Raw genomic sequence first — 16,968 nt, 5'->3', positions numbered from 1 at the left:
GAAGATAATTTTGAGATAATTAGACAAGATAGTTCAGCATTTACAAGAACAATTTTGGCAGTTGAAGAATCTATTTATATGACTTAAAAAGAAAAAATGATGTCAAGGCACCTGTGGTAAATGTTTGCTTTGGATAAAATTTCTAGATCTGCATAAAACCTCACATAATATCACCACTGCTTTTCAAAGTATAGTTCCTTTTCTTTTTTTCATTCATTCCCTTCCTCTTTCCCCCACAATCTTATCCCACCATTTTTAATCAAGTGGCCAGAATTACCTGGTTATTTTTAACTGGGAGCTTTGACAGGGATTCTTAAACCGAGAGATTTCTGCCTCCTTTTTAGCTTTGCTTAGACTCTCAAGAGTGGGAGAGAATCATATCTGATAGTGATATGGACCCAACGTTAACATTCCAGAAGTACTTATTCCATTTTTATGCAGCAAAAGGAAGATAACTTAGACTAGATAACTACAGCGTTTCAAAATGGAAGGAGACTTTCTCACTTCTTAGGCTGGGGAACAGGGGTGGGGTAGAATTCATGGTGAAACATATTTGAGAAAGTACCTTTTCATCCATCTTTGTTAAGGAAAGTGAAACCAGAGAAATACTTATTTTTATATTTTAACACCAGGGGCTTTCTGTAATGCAAGAATAGGTCAGATACTTGCCAGCACCCTGAAATAAGTTAAATGTTCCATGATGTTTGAGTGACTATGATGACGTCAATGCATTCTTGCTTTTCTCTTCAGTCACATATACAAAAGACCAGGGGCTCTAAATGATAACAAGTGTCTGTACTATAATCTCAGATTTTGTAAGTAATAGGCGTTTGAGATAACTTAATTTCCTAGGTATCTGTATATCAGCAAGCAAACATTTGTTTTCAACACTTGTCTGTTAGCTTTCCTAGCCCTATGTCCTACCAAAATATTGAGTGCCTCTCTGAACCTGTTCATTATACTGACCATCAATTCTTATTCTATATTTATTGATATATAGTTTTTAAAAAAATCAGACTTAAAAGTTCAGGTCTTCTTATCAGCCTGTTTATGATGATTTGCAATTATCTCTAAAAGGGAGAAGGTGTGTGGGGGCGGGGTGGAAACCCTGTTGAATTTTCCAGTGATCAAAGTTGTGCTGACTCCTATGGTATGCAATCACCAGGAAACAAAGAGTGGTCAGGAAAACAACTGCCATAAATCAGGTTGGTTGACATTATAATACAGCACCCAAGAATACCAAATTATAATTGTGTATTTGGGGAGAAGTGATTCTGGAAGAATTTTGGAATTCACTCAACTATTTGGAATGTTCTTTATCCAGATATCTCCTGAGCTGTTCCTCTGGTCTCCAAGTTTCTGCTCCAATGTCACCTTATCAGTGAGGCCTTCCCTGACTATTTTACTTAAAATAGTTCCACTTCAGCAACTAACTCCCTCCCTCTCTCCTTTTTCTGACAAGCTCACGCACAGTTTTGCACAACTCCAGGAAGTAATATTCACAGAACCAACACAGCAGCTCTGATCCTCAGCACCTGTCACCATTTAATATAGCAAACATTTTCCTTGCTTGTTTCCCTCTCTGAGGGTAGGGTTTTTGTTTGGTTCACTGCTATATCTCCAAGTGCCTAGAACAATGCTGGGCACATCGTAGGTGCTAAATAAATATGTATAAATGAACAACCTGTTAAATCCAATTTTGGCATCTTATAAAGCTCTGGTCTAAGAGTCGTCTCTGACTTTAGTATCTTCCTAATGGGAAAATCAGACATGACTGCAAACAACTACAATGCAATAGGATCAGAAAAGAAACCTAGTCAACACTGATAGACCTACCTGGAAGAAAAAGAATAACAAGAAACGAATGCTTGAGGAGGTGATATGCATTGGTTAGAAGCTAGTGCTTGATCTTTGACAAATCTGGATGCTAGCCCCAAATCAGCCCATAGTTGTGTAACCCTGGGCAAGTTATATAACATCTCTGTATCATAAAAGCCTCAAATGACAGATGACTATAACAACAAATGTCTATGCTTACAGGCTTGTGATGAGGAGTCAGTGATGAGATGTGCAGAGGTCCCTAGCACAGCCCTGGCACTCAGGAAAGCTGCAGGAAGTCCCTAAAGCATCAGGACAGAATTTTACAGAAGCAGAGCAGCAGAACAAGGGGTATAAAGCTGCCTAGCAGCACTGGGACAGCTTGCCAGGAAGAGGACTGAAGTAGGAATGGAGGAAAACTTGTCTCCAGTATGCGTAGAGTTAAATATCACATTGATTCGTCCTGTGCTTGATGAGCAAGATTTCCTTTTTAAAATGAGGAACAAACCTATTAGAGAAATGAATGTATAATCAGAGTAGGAGCTTTTCCAGTTGAAAATGGGTTATTAACAAGCCTTTCCACTGACCAAATCTGGCTTGAACCCACCTTATATCTTCACTGATTTGCCATTCTTTGTAAAATGGAGTATAGAGGGGGAAAAAAAAAGCAAAAAGCCCAACTGGTACTGAAATACTATGTATTACTGTACTGAGAAAGAAATGCCTAAAAACCACCACCACAGCCCACCAGGGCTTTGATAACAGAGGTTTTGCTAAGCAGAATACTTGTACCCTCTCAGGAAAAAACAGTTAATTCAAGATCTGGTTCCAGATCAGGTTCCAAACAAGAACCTGAAAACTACAGGGGAAAAAAGGAGTAAGTTCCCCTTTCAATCACTATCCCTCAGCAGATCCCAAACTCATTAAGAAGAGTGTTTTTAGGACAAGTCTTTGTCTCTGATTCAATAATCTTTCAAGATAGTGACATATAACCCTTCAATTGAATCAATTTCACAACTAATTGCACTGTAACTTAGGTCAGTATTCTAACTGCTCTCTGGCAACTGATGTTGAGAATTTTGGGAGGAAAAGAAGTACTCAAGGCTAGGACTCAGCTATATAACACTGGCTTGACGCTTGTCCCCCCTTCTTATTTTCATAACTCACTATAGAGTGACATAAACAGACTAAAACGAAAAATAGGAGAGAGAAGGGTATTATGTAACTAACATTATCACAATCTTTTTTGACCGATCAAGATTCTATTGCTTAGGCCTAATAATAAACAGGCAATCCTTAGTGAGCTTATGAGTCAGTGACGGGGATATGACTCAGATTTTACTACTCACTTTAAAGGATGAAAAAGCCATAGCAAATTGGGCAGGGATATACTATATTAGTAACCACTAAATCATAACTAGTCGAAAGGCAACAGTTTCTTCTGATGACAATTTGGTTTATGTTTAAAGTAACCACACACAGCCACATGTTTAGGGAGCAAAAATAAAGTTATAAAAGGAGAGGGAAAACAACTTATTTCTAATTTGAGGTCTGGCTGCACAGCCATATTCCTTAATCAAATTTTAAGTGTCCCAAAAGGGAATTTTCTGGGGTGGCAAAAGTGTCCTATCTCTTGAACAGGGTGCAGATTATATGACTGTGCAAAATCCCCTGAACTCTTTGCATTTTACTCTACAGATTTTTACATCAATTTAAAGAAAAAAATTTAAGTGGGCTATACTTTGAAAATTATTGTCCACGAGGTACTTATACTCAAAATGTAAACCTAAAATCATACTACTTTTTAAATCCTATTTAGGCCTGGTACAGTGGCCCATGCTTGTAATCCTCAGCACGTTGGGAGGCTGAGACAGGTGGATGGCTTGAGGTCAAAAGTTCAAGACTAGCCCGACCAACATGGTGAAACCCATCTCTACTAAAAATACAAAAACTAGCTGGGCGTGGTGGTGCATGCCTGTAATCTCAGCTACTCAGGAGGTTGAGGCAGGAGAATCACGTGAACCTGGGAGACAGAGGTTGCAGTGAGCTGAGATTGTACCACTGAACTCCAGCCTGGGCACTCAAGCCTGGGCAACAGAATGAGACTCTGTCTCAAAAACAAAAAATTATATTTAAATAAAAATCCTTTGCAAAAATGACAAGTGCTATAATTTTAAGATGTAATTGAAGATCTGTTTGAACCGTGCTGTTTCATACACCATGAAAGTGAGTTGAATCTAGTAGCACACATTAAAACCCATCTTTTTATGCCAAACTATTAAAACATGAAAGAGTCACTAATATCTGTATCAGAAAAAAAATTAAAACAATCAATCTAGCTGTTTGGAAAAACCCAGCCTTTGAGTTCTATTTGGTTCCTTTTTGGACTAACTCCCTGACACTTTCATTAGGAAGTAAACACACTGCTGGTTGCCAAGTCTTTAAAAAGGGATAATACTGTTAACAGCAAGGTGACCATATGTCCTGGCCGATGCTTATAGTCTGTGTTTAATAATTAATAGCACCCTTTTTTACTCTCAAGAATCACGGTTTGGTTGATAAATTTCTCAAAGTATATGGTCACTCTACCTGTAAAGCCCCACGATTTCGCCTCACTCACGTTAATTTCTCTCCACTCCAGTTGCACTGGTCTTCGTCCAACCCCTTCCATTCACCATCATTCTGGAGCCAGATTTTGTGCATATTGCTCTCTTTTGCCTGTTTTCTCCACTTAAACTCCTACTCATTCTTCAGATCTCAGCTCAAGTGTCCCTTCCTGTGGGAAACCTTTCTATAGCAGTCATATCTCTCTATGATAGCTCTCAGCCGGGCCCGGTGGCTCACGCCTGCAATCCCAGCACTTTGGGGGGCTAAGGTGGGTGGATCACGAGGTCAAAAAATTGAGACCAACCTGGCCAACATGGTAAAACCCTGTCTTTACTAAAAATAGGAAAATGAGGTGGGCATGGTGGTACCCGCCTGCAGTCTCAGCTACTAGAGAGGTTGAGGCAGAATAATCACTTGAAGCTGAAAGGCAGAGGTTGCAGTGAGCTGAGATCGTGCCACTGTACTTCAGCCTGGCGACAGAGTGAGACTCCGTCTCAAAAAAAAAAATATATAGCTCTCAGGACACTGCTTCACCACTTCCCTTTTCCTTAGCATGTCTCAGATCCAGTCCAATTTTTACATTCCTTGGTTAACCCTCTCTCTGCCACTGGGTTCCAAGCTCATTGAGGGCAAAGACAGTGACTATCTTTGCAACCCTAGCGCTTACCACAGTACTTGGCACATAGAGGGACTCAATACTCGATAAGTATGTGTTTAACAAATGTAAGAGATACAGATGATAGACACAAGACAAAACACCACTTGTATTTTAACTACCAGAAAAGACCTCAGGAAAGTTAAAAAATGACAGACTTAAAGGGTAGTGGGAAAAAAATGCAAGAAGCTGAGAGTTAGGAAAAAAGAGCTTGTATCTAGTCATATTAGCTAAGAGCTCCATCCTTAACTGTAACAATGACTATCTCCAGAGATAACTATTCCTGACAACCTTGGCCACCTAACCCTTGTTTTAATGGGTTCCAAACTCTTATTCTTACATCACAATCTTAGACATTATAGGGGCACATTGACTGATTTATAAGGCTATACACAACTTCAAGCAATGGCATGAACCACACAGGGGCTTTAAGATGCAGGACTTCTGAAGGGTTAGAGGCTAATTTTCCCTATAAGTCTCTTGAGGTTCTTTTAAGAATGGGTCCTTTGTTTCCTATACCATTGTAAAATAAATCAGCACAAAGCTCTGCTGGCTATCTACTTCACTCATGTATACCATAATGCTATACAAGCCCAACAGCAAGCTATTCATTCCATAGCTGCACATAGAAAAAGCAACTTGAGTATAGACTAAAAGAATCCATGGTCACTGACTCATTTATGACTGGCTAAAGGAAAATCAATTACATTATTATTGATTCAGGCAAACATTGCATCAGTTTACATCACAAGAAGAAACTCAAATCCAGCTGACAATTTATAAAAAGGCTGCTTTTCTTTGCAGTTAAAGAAAACACTCATACCACTCTAGATTAAGAAGAGATTGAGAACCACTGAGTTCTGTTTAAAAATCACTGTAAGTCTCTTGCAAAAGCATGGCCAAATACAAATGGTTTGAAGGACTAAAAACCCTGGGAAAAGTCAACTTCATATAGCAAAGGGCAGTTGTGAGGATTTAAAAACATAATGGAAGCAAACATGCTTTGTACAGGGCTACATTGCTACATATGTCGGGTCGCATTACTCCATCTCTCAACTTAAGGTGTCTTCAGTATAGACAAAGATCTGAAGGACTCTTTTTTACTGAGAAAATAGCTCTGAAAACACAATGTTTACGGACGCGGCTCAGGAAGGCTCTATAAACTAAGATACAAGGCCTGGGTTGTCTATTTCCATCCTTCATAATGGAAGAGCAGTTCATTTTCCTTCCTATATTACTGTATTCCAAAAACACAAGCACATTTCTAGCAACTACAGGCTAAAGCAATCTTTCAAGAAACTCCTACCATACTATGATCAAATTGTTACACACACACACACACACACACACACACACACGAAAACAATCTGCTATATTTTGTTGGCCTCCATCAAGTATTCAAATTCCAAGAATCCAAACATTCACTAGCTATATTTCATGTTTACCTTGACAACAAATGAGCTGTCTCCATTATTAAACATGGAATGATGGGCACAGAGAGGCTAAGCAACTGGTCCAAAGTCACATGTTGGTACAAGTCAAGGTTGCAACTTATTAGACTGAGTCTTAGACTAGCATTCTTTACGCTAAATTGCAACTGCCTCTCAAAGAAAGAAGCCTAATTGTAGACTGCTATATGCCTCTTGAACATAGAGAGTGAAAGAGTTTCAAGGCTGAAAATGACCAAAGATGGCCAACTGACAGAGAGAAGTTAAAATGCATGTTCCAACAGTGTGAAAGAAGGTAGACAAATCATGCATCACAGTGTAACTATAGTTAGAGCCTGGATTCTGTGATCAGAAAAGCCTGAATTCAAATTGTGAATTAGCTGTTTACTAGCTGTCTGGCTTTAGGGCAAATTACTTAAGCTCCCTAAGCCTCAGTTTTCTATACATAAAATGAAAATAAAAAATACTGACCTACTTGTCAATCTCATCCAGTTGTTGGAGGGTCAAATAAGAATATAAAGATAACTTGAAGACTCACAAGTACAGTTTGTGGGAATACAACCCCATTTAGTCTATTGACTTGAGGGGACAAAACTGGCATAAATAAAGACAACTCCTAGAAAGTGCACTCAAATCTGCTTACAGTACAATTGTCAGGTCTAACAATTTTACAGCTATGGTCATTTGTGGAATCTTCTCAAATAAAGTCCAATGTGTTAGCCATCTTTTCCTTCAAAAATTTAGGGATGGCTCAGAACAAGAGGGAAAAGATACAGGGCCTTTCTGTCTAAGCCATATCTACTAAAATAATTAAATCACCCATCTACAACTTCGATAATTCAGTTCTCTTATAACCATGCATATCAGTGTTATAAAGACCCTAACATTAAAAAAGCTTCTGAGAAACAAAAAAGTAAATTTCAACACACAGCATCATATAGTTGAATATATAGGAACATAGATTGGTGTAATACATTTAGATATCTGTTGGCTATAAAGGCTAACTTAATTTTATTATTACAAAGACTTAGGCAGATAAGCTAAACTTATATAAGACAACCCCCTTTGCAGTGCTACAATAGCTTTTCATTTTAAGACTTACCAATTAAAGGAAGAACATAATTATGAACTATTTGGGGGAAGGCAAATATTCATCTACTTTAGTGAAAATCTAAAGAAATAGTCTAAACATTTCTGATCATGCATTCTATCAACAAAATTTTTAGTGTATGTCAAATATATGTATATTTGTTTAGAAAATGTGCCAAATGCTTTTGCATGCACACATGAAAATACATACGAAAATATTCTAAAAGAATGACAAATCAACTTTGGAGATGACCATCAAGAGAATCATTAAATGGACCCATGGGTGAAGTATCTCCTATCAATGCTACAATTTAAAATTATAAGTAGTGTCTGATGTAGTATTTTCCAAATACAGAAATCCAGTTAACTACAATGGTACTAATATAATGTTAGATGTCTGGCCTACTCTTGGTCATTCATCTACCACCGGGGTCGCAAATGGCCTTCACAACTTAAAGGTACAAGACACTATAATCATCGAGAGATACCTAAAAAATATTCTCCCTTTAGAAAATACTGAGACGTGTGCATCCCATCCACACTCCCCAAGACCAGTTTCCATGAAGTTCCACCTGCAGTACCACTCTGACCTGCATGTTTAAAGAAACAAATTGAGTGCAGTGTCTGCCCCACAATTCGTGAACTGCAGAATCCTTAGTGATTCCCAAACTCTGCCAAGAGACTGTGCTATGCAAACCTGTCGATATACACCTATGGCCACAGCAAATGAATTTTTATCAACAAATCTTCACATTCCCTCTCAGTTGAGCTTCCCAATTTTCCTTTTCTCCGTCCTTTCCCTTTTTATCCAACTCGAGATTCAAATCATTTCACCTCCGAGCCTCAGTACTCTTAAGCATACATGACTCCCAGAATACTGCATCTTCAACACTAAAATGACAAATATCATGAAAAGGCTCATAAATAACAGAAGTTGAACTCCATTTTTTTTATTCCTATCTTGGACATATTGAGCAATATGAAAAGTGATAAGCCAAGTTAAACCTGCAGTCAAAAAAAACTGGTGTCGATCACACTCCACAAAGTGTTGAGGAAATGGTATCAATCTTCAGGATTAACACAATCTAAGGTTTACTTGTTTAGGAGCATCTCAAAAATACAACACTTAACAGCAGAAGAAAATGTATAAAGGTCTATAGGGATAATAAAAAAATCAGGTCTCAGGATGTACAGATTTCTCTATTTATAGTCCCATATATTAAATTATTTAAGGACTCAAGCAGCTAAGTCGGCTTGTAGTACAAATTATCTTACTGTAAAAGATTTTGTGATACTGTTATGTTACAAATATGAAAATAAACCAGTTACATTTTGATAGCAGCCATATCTAAAAGTTCGGTGGCACGGAATGAGAGATGGGTCTAAAACATTTGTAGTCTGTACACCCTCAGATAAATAAGAAATCTATTCAGTTTTAGATAATCCAAGATAAACTTTTTGAAGACTGCTATGCATAGATAAAACTATTGACAAATGTTCTCCATATAGCCTATCGAGACCATTTTATCACATCATCTGAAATAGGGGTGAAAAGGGGAGAGGAAATATCTTTAAACTTCAATATACAAAATACAACTTTGGTTATCACACCTCTCTTCTGTAAAGAGAAAGAAGAGAGAGTATCAGAAATGTTAACAGTCATCCAAGGAAAAGTCCAATAGCAGATTTATTTGCTCCCAAAATTAAAGTGAGCCTGGCAACCTGTAGTCATTAAACACTAGACATCAGGAATACAGCTTCCTTCCTTTTAACCTGAAGGCCAATTTCATGATCTGTAACACCTACATAAACCAAAATTAATTACTTGCAATGTGCGAGTTATAGTGACTTAAGGAACCTATTTGTGCAATCTACCAGAAAGCCACTTTGTGGTGGCCTTTCCAGTCTATTATTATAGAAATATTCTGAATAAGGGTAAGGACATGGGTTTCACATTCCAGATGGCAAAGATAACAGCCACATTATCCTGCAAGAACCAGGATAACTCTTGCTATACAATCCACTTGAAGCCTTGTTTCTACATTACAGAGGCTGGCACTACTTAAAATGTGGGAAAAAAGGAAATAATTTTAAAATTACCTGTTAAAACTTAGAAAGTAACATTCCTCAAGCTTATTGCCAATCACAACTGTTAATTCCTGGTGCCTGGCAACAATAATTTTGAAAGCAGTCATCCTATCTTAAGAGGATTTATATTTCAAAACATTCCCCAGAAACAGTGAACAAGAAATATGCAGCTACTGTACTACAGATATAGGTTCAGCTCAATTGGGGAAGGTAAGGTTAAAGTCACAGGAAACAGCTGGTCTCAAGAGTGATGTGTGCAAGCCTTTTGAAGAGAAACTTATAAACAGTTCCTCAGATGCCAGACATCACCTGAATTCTAAAATAAACATTTTTATTAACTGTTTCCATCGTTTTCAAAGACTGAAAAAGTCTGATGTTAAGATCTTCAAAACTTGAAAAAAGGCTTTATGACAAAAAAAGGTTTAGGTACTTAGTTTCAAAGGAGTTATCAGATGAAATGTAGTTGAACAACAGTAGTCAGTACTGGGGTGAGAACCATTTAAAAACTACACTACCCGGTGTTTTTATTTCAATTAAAGTTGGAAATACCAAGGAGCTTTTTCACAGAGATTTAAAAATAAAACCATAACACTTGGCAAGGGTACTCCACTTGCCGTGGGTCTACCAATTCAAACTCTAGAGAATGGTATGCCAATAATATACACAGACATTTGTACTCTAACTACCTGCATGTTCAGCAGCCTATGCCTATGTTGTCTACAAAATTAGAGTAATTTAATCCTGCATGTAGAAATAACTTCTCAAACTTAGATTACTGATTTCAATTACTTATTTTAAGTAATTTAGATTGCATATTTCCATTGTGAACATGTTTACATACATACCAAACAAAAGGCCATTGTATGGCAAGTTAACTGTGTGGAACAAAATTCAATTTTTCCACTGAAAAACGATGTTATCCTCTACAACTAAATTACCAGCAAATCCTTCTATTATATGGGGTAGTGGAGTAACCTGCACTACAGCATTATCAATGTTCACTTAGGTTCTTAGAATTTATCTAAAATAAAAGTCTGAAAATGAGGAATTGAGACAGTCAGCATTTCAACTTTTCAGAATAAAAGTTCATTAACATACCTTTTGTCGAATTCCAGCTTAAGTGATTTTTATGTAAATCTTGCAGGTGATGAAAAGCAAAAAGCAACCAATCTCTCTGTAGTGTTTAGCCTGTTCTTTAAGACTATGGGTCACCTGCCCCCAGAAATTCCTAATTGAACAAGGAATCCATGGGGCAAAATAACTGTTTTTCAAAGGTGGGTCAGAATGGAACATTTATATCTTCACTCCAACAGGGAAGCATGAAATGTAATCCTTTTGAGTATCACATTTTTGGTAGATGCTACCGTGGTCTCTTATCCTTACTTCATGGGATCATTAGCCTGGAATGTGTCCATGTTTTGACTTTAGAAATTTTTTAAACATGTGATTCCTGTGTTTCCTCTAACACCTAAATATGTATACACATCATATCTTCATTCCTCATCAAATGTTGTTTCAGCACAACCAGTGTGCAACTGATTTTCAGAGTTCACAGAACCTATCTTCTAAGAAAAAATACTTTTAGCTGAACCTCTATAATCATGACAAGAGATTGATTAAAATGCCAAGATAAGAAACAATTTATTATAGAGAGAAGAAAAATTTCTCATCCAAAATATAGAAATCTGTACAACTTTGCCACAATCAATATACATGAACTGTACAAATTTACACCAGTTCATAATTTACCAAATAAAAGATGACTAACAAAGTTCACAAAATAGATGGTGGTTTGTGGAAAAGACTTTTACCCAATTAAGTACAAGGAAAGTTACAAACCAGACCTCCACTTTCTAAAAATAAGAAGTTTACTCAGTCTTAGAAAACTACAAGCTAGCAAATGTACAGAGAGCTGGCTGGTGCTAACACCACAGTTGAGACAGTGTCTTTTTAAGGGTCTTTTTTAAAGCCTGTTGCCATGGCAGATTCTGGTCACTTGCTACTTTCAAGGCCAAAAACACAATACAAGATCTGACCATTTCCCCAGGTCATGCTTACTAGTTTGTCTTTATGTACATTTATACATATTTAAGTGCTAGGTAAAAGTCTTGTAAAATTTCCAGTACTATCATGTTTGAAACGTTTAGCTTTCCGATTGAGCTGCCAAAAATGTTAACAATAACAATTTTCAAGTGTAATAGTGCAAATTCCTCTGCAAGATTTACTGCAGAGACAGATTCTTTGAAATACAGATTTTCTTTAATGGGATTGATGTACAAATTTAGGTATGTCTGGGAGAAACTGAAACCACCCTAGGACTTCCCTCCCTAGCAAATAAAGTGATCATTTACTTGGACTCACAGGCTATTAAAATTAATCACTGAAAGGTACTGTCCAAACTATGGCACTGTCACTTAAAAAAATTTTTTTTACCACTCTATCTTGTGCCAGATCTTCACAGCTGTGACATGGTTTAAATTCCGTAATCCATCCCCAAGAGGAGCCCACCCAAAGCAAAAATCAAATTTATCCATCATTATAAGATGATCCATCCATAGACTATATCTTAACCTGATACAGTCATCATATTGTAGTTTTTGGAAGGGCTCGTTCTGCCCAAGAGAAGTTCCTCCTTACAGCTGATTCGGCTGTCTACCACTTGCACGTTGGTGTTGTTTTGAGTGCTACCTCCTGCTGGTGAGGCTTCATACAGCACACAGATGGAGCCATCCTCTCCAATTCTGTAGGACACTTCGTAAGGGTCAACCCAGAGTGTGAGTTCACTTGGGAGAAGCCTGAACAGCTCCTGACTGCTCAGTCCAATCCGCTGTGCTGCCTGTCCAATCAGAGGATCCATTTTATGGTTGATGCGAATACAACGGTAACCCGATCCCTTGCATGGCTTTTCTGGGAACCAGTGATGTTTATAATGTTCTATAGAAGAAAGAAGAACAGAGAAACAATGCTTAGGATCGTTAGATAGCTCCTGCTGTTGTTTCCTAATACCGCAGGCTCCTTTGAGGCGTGAAAATGAAAACTATCAACTTTTAAAAACGTCCAGGATTGCATCCGTTGTTGTGTGTGTGCGGGGACAGGGAAGGGGCTGGCAGGGTTTTGGAAATAACACAGTAGTACGGGACAAAACAATCTCCAGGAACCAACCGGTTGAGCCGCCAAAACAGGAATCAGGCGCGCAGCTCCGCCAGCCGGGAAGCCAGTGGCACCTACGGCCAGACGGGAACCTGTTTACTTTCTCCACCCCATCCCAGCCGCACACAATGGAGTTGATGGCTTTGGGGATGTGAAGCGCCACCGAACTGTTAACCCCGAAGGGAAGAAAAACAAGCAATCCTAAACCACGCTCTGGGCAGAGCTGTAATTGTGCTGGTGACAAATCCGATGATTAATGGGCAGGGGACAGGAGGCGCGGGGAGACCGCACGTCACTCCCAAGCTGGCTCCGGGGCAGCGGCGCGGCTTCCCATCCTGGGGCCGGGCCGCCACCACGCAACGGTTGGAGGGAGTTGGGGGAAGTGGGCGTCGAACCCACCCCAGCCCCGCGGCTCCTTTGTCCCCAAATCGGCGGACGGCCCTCGGACCGCAGCTCCCGCCTCAGTGGGCTTAAGTTTCTTTGTTGTGCGTGTTTTCTTCTCCCCTCCGTTCTGCCAGCTGGGGGGAGGGGGCGCCCTCCGTCCAGACCCCAAAGCCTCGCCGGGAGCCGCCGTTAGCGGGCGCCCAGCGAGACCACACCGGTCCCGCGGCGGGGCTCGAGCGCGACCGGCCCCGGGGCGCTTCCGAGGCTTCAGCGGCCCCGACGGCCGGACTCTGACCCAGGGATATGGAGCCCGCGTCCCCCCGACGCCCTCGCCCTGCTCACCTGCCAGCAGCTCCTGCAGGCTCTGGCTGAAGGTCTGCAGCTGTCGCTCGCTCGTGAGCCCCTTGGTGCGGAGGAACTTGGAGATGAAGGACACGGCGGCAGCAATCTCGCCTATCATGGTGGCAGCCCGAGTGTAGAAGGGATGCATGGGGGCGGCGGGTGGGGGCGGCCCGGGGCGGCCGGGGCTCGGCGGCGCGGCCCCGACGGCGGAGCGGCCACCCCGGGCTTCCTCACCGGGAGGAAGGCTGAGAGGAAGAGAGGGCGTGAGGAGCGGACGGCTTTTTTTTCTTTATTTAGCCTAAAAAAGTTATTTTCAAGACAGGAGGCGGCAGGAGAGAAGACGAGACGAGCGATGGCGGCCTGGTCACATCGCTCGGACCTCCCCAGCCGCCTCCGCCTCCAGCTCCGCAACATCCGACGATCCCAGCACCTGCATTTCCAGTTCCGAGGGGCGAAGAACTGCGACCGCCGTGCAGCACCCTTTATAGAGCCGCGAAAAGGAAGTGGCGTAGCTGGAGCGTGACGGCAGACTCCAACCAATCCGAAGATCGCACCATTGTGACGCAAAAGGTTCGGAGAAGAAAGGGGCGGGAAAAGGGTCCAGGAGGCGGGTCCAGAGACAGGGTAGAGAGGGAGGAGCTGACGTAATCCGCTTGTAAACAAATAAACCCCGAGTGGCGGCTGGAGAGCCAGTTGCTGGCTCGAGGGACGGAAGGAACCGGGGGTGCGCGTGTGAAAGCCCCGCCCCCAACCCTAGGTCTGCCTTCCCTCTTCAGCAGGTACAGGCTCTGCGCCAGTGCATCCTTCAGCAAGAGTGCGCTATTCGGACCAGCTTGCTCTGGAGGGTTAGTGCTGGGTAGAAAAGAACTGCCTGGCGCAGGCAGTTCCTTCACGCGCGCTGCCTTCCTCAGACTGGGCTGCATGTTCCCACTGCGCGTTTACATCTCGTTCCCGCTCCGGGTTTCGGTGACTGACTCCTCGAGCCAGAGGCGCGTATTGTGCGGCGCTATAGGGGCGCCCGCGCTGTGGGTTCGGGCGGTGCGCTGCGCGAGTGAGGGAAAAGTGAAGGGAATGGTCGCACGGGGTGTTCTGCCCGAGAAACAGAACTGCAGCCTCGGGGAGCCACGGTCCCCTCGCAGACGAGCCGCTTACGCCGGGAGCCGTTTCTGCTCCACCCAAGGGGAGGAGTAGGGGGATGTCTTTGTAAAAGTTTAATTGCAAAATAAGTGGGTTTGTAAGGCCATTTGTGGTTGCTGTTTCAGTAACTTCAGCAGTCAGCGGAGAAAGAGTGGAAACCTTACTGGATGCGGACAGGAGAGCCAGTTACTGAAGACAACGCTGATCCTGTAAAGCGTGGTCTGTAAAAAACGAACAAACAAACTACAGTGTATTTTAAAACTTGGGTACACAAAGCCAAAGATTTTCTTTTTTTTTTTTCTAGTCCAAATGCCGTCCTAGCCTTAGAGTCCTACTCTTTATTAAAAATAAGAGAAATAAAAAAAAATTGAGGCTTCTGAAAGTAAGTTTGTTTGAAATCCTACGAAAAAGAAAAAAAAAAAAAACTTTAGAAAACAGTGTAGCAGGAAGGCAGGAGCCTGCTAAAACGATTAGGCCTAAGACAGGGTTAACCTGAACTCCCATTAAGGAGAAGGGGGAAAAGAAAAAAACAAAAAGATGAAGGGAGGCAGGCAGATGGGGAAAGCAAACAGGAGGCAGAAGTTGAACTCTACCAGATGGAAATAAATATCCCCAGCTTAGTTGGTCATCAATATTGCAAAACACACCACTTTGAGTTTTGTTTTTTAATACTGAGCTAAAGGATGTAGAAATAAAGCAAAAGTATGACATTATAAAACAGGAGAAAACATTTTATTGTTTAAAAATGTGAAAAACTCGATTAAAAAACAACTTCTAGATTATTTTTCCTTCATTAGTGTACATAAGTAGTTACATGTGAAATAAATACTTTAAATATAGCGGGTTTTTTTTTTCTTGAACTTTTCAGATAGAACTGTGCTTAAAAATAATAATAATTTCACTGGAGGCATGAAACGTCTTTTACTACTCAAAAAGAAGATAGAGAAGCAAAAGTAAATTCAGGAAATTACCATAGCCCTAGAAGAAGAACTCCTGATCTCCCTTCTAACCTGACCCACCCTTCATCCCCTTCTATGTTCCTTTCCCTTACATTGTCTTTAACGTGTGACCAACTACAAGTTAGGAATCAAGTGAAAGTTTTTCTCTTCTAAAATTGGTCTCCATTTTGGCCTCTCAGTCACTCTGTTCTTAAATTGACTCATCTAAAAAACAGAAATAGTTAAATCAACAAAAATGCTAGGATTGGACTCAGACTTCCCCCAAGCCCATGTTCACCCCACTATTTTTAACTGCCTGCACTAGCAGCTGCAGGTCCTCTTCTGAAAGCCTTATAAAACCAGTTGAACAGGGTTAACAGAAAGTTTAACCCACAGACTCAGGGAGAGTTATTTTCTGAACTGAGTTATTTTTTTTTTAATCATATATGTGTTTCCCACCTTAAGTCATCCCATTAGTAGACAAATAGATTTGAGAAACTATAGTAATTTTTAACCTGGAGAATCTAGAGAGTACTCAGAAAAAAATGAAAATAAACATTGGTCTTAAATGTAAGCCTCAGATGGTACAGGGTGTTAATTGCTAATAGTTTTCAATTCTTGACATAATTTTTTTTTTCTTTTTTTAAAACTTTTTTTTTTTTAAATGGGGTTTCACCATGATGGCCAGGCTGGTTTTGAACTCCTGACCTCAGGTGATCCACCCCTCTTGGCCTCCCAAAGTGCTAGGGTTACAGGCGTGAGCCACCACGCCTGGCCCAATTATGGACATAATTTTGTGTGTAGTATCATTTTCTGGAAGTTTAGTCAGGCCCTTTCCATCTGGGAAACAAGCAGGGATTTCTTGACAGCCTTTAAATTATAAAGGCTTTCTGTGTTACTATGCTAAATTTACCAAGGCTCTCCCAAGTACTTTATTACTATTAGGCAATTTGATAGTAATGTTTCAAATTAATTTTTTTTTTTTTTTTTTTAGAATGAGTCTAGTTCTGTCACCCAAGCTGGAACGCAGTGGCATGATCTTGGCACACTGCAGCCACCAATTCCCAGGGTTCAACTGATTCTCCTGCTTCAGCCTCCTGAGTACCTGGGATTACAGCTGTGCACCACCACACCCAGCTAATTTTTGTGTTTTTAGTAGAGATGGGGTTTCATCATGTTGATCAGGCTGGTCTGGAACTCCTGGCCTCAAGTCATTCACTTGCCTGGGCCTCTCAAAGTGCTGGGATTATAGACATGGGCCACAGTGCTCAGCCTGTCAGATTAATTTCTAAAACTTAGAACAGTTCTAATC

At 40.7% G+C, this 16,968-nt stretch overlaps 2 protein-coding genes across 6 annotated transcripts in view; one reads left to right on the top strand and one right to left on the bottom strand.

The window, feature by feature from the left end:
- Nucleotides 1-11,321: 11,321 nt before the first annotated feature.
- Nucleotides 11,322-14,034, bottom strand: BTG1 (BTG anti-proliferation factor 1). Its single transcript, XM_002752814.5, has 2 exons — nt 13,582-14,034; nt 11,322-12,639 (listed from the first exon to the last, which is right to left on the bottom strand). The coding sequence occupies exons 1-2, from the start codon at nt 13,727-13,729 to the stop codon at nt 12,272-12,274; spliced, it is 516 nt and encodes a 171-aa protein (XP_002752860.2). The 5' UTR covers nt 13,730-14,034; the 3' UTR covers nt 11,322-12,271.
- LOC144577781 (uncharacterized) overlaps nt 12,475-16,968 on the top strand; it is a 72,049-nt gene continuing 67,555 nt past the window's right edge. The window contains exons 1-2 of one of the 5 annotated variants that reach the window (XM_078338076.1): nt 12,475-14,151; nt 14,844-15,550. In XM_078338076.1, the coding sequence (XP_078194202.1) occupies nt 13,724-14,104 (381 nt within the window). In that variant the 5' untranslated portion in view covers nt 12,475-13,723 and the 3' untranslated portion in view covers nt 14,105-14,151; nt 14,844-15,550. Of the gene's footprint in view, nt 14,152-14,272; nt 14,571-14,843; nt 15,557-16,968 lie in introns of those variants that run through there. The other 4 variants (XR_013522368.1, XR_013522369.1, XR_013522370.1 and 1 more) reach the window with 4 other exon arrangements.

The sequence above is a fragment of the Callithrix jacchus genome, chromosome 9 (genome assembly GCF_049354715.1).
Source record: "Callithrix jacchus isolate 240 chromosome 9, calJac240_pri, whole genome shotgun sequence".
In the NCBI taxonomy this organism is placed as follows: Eukaryota; Metazoa; Chordata; class Mammalia; order Primates; family Cebidae; genus Callithrix; species Callithrix jacchus.
This window is presented reverse-complemented; position numbering and strand designations above follow the sequence as displayed.

Excerpts from the sequence above, each read along its gene's own strand:
- BTG1 (XM_002752814.5), bottom strand. The coding sequence starts at position 13,729 with ATGCATCCCTTCTACACTCGGGCTGCCACCATGATAGGCGAGATTGCT. Across the intron at positions 12,640-13,581 it reads CCTGCAGGAGCTGCTGGCAG|AACATTATAAACATCACTGG; the intron begins GTGAGCAGGGCG and ends TTTCTTCTATAG.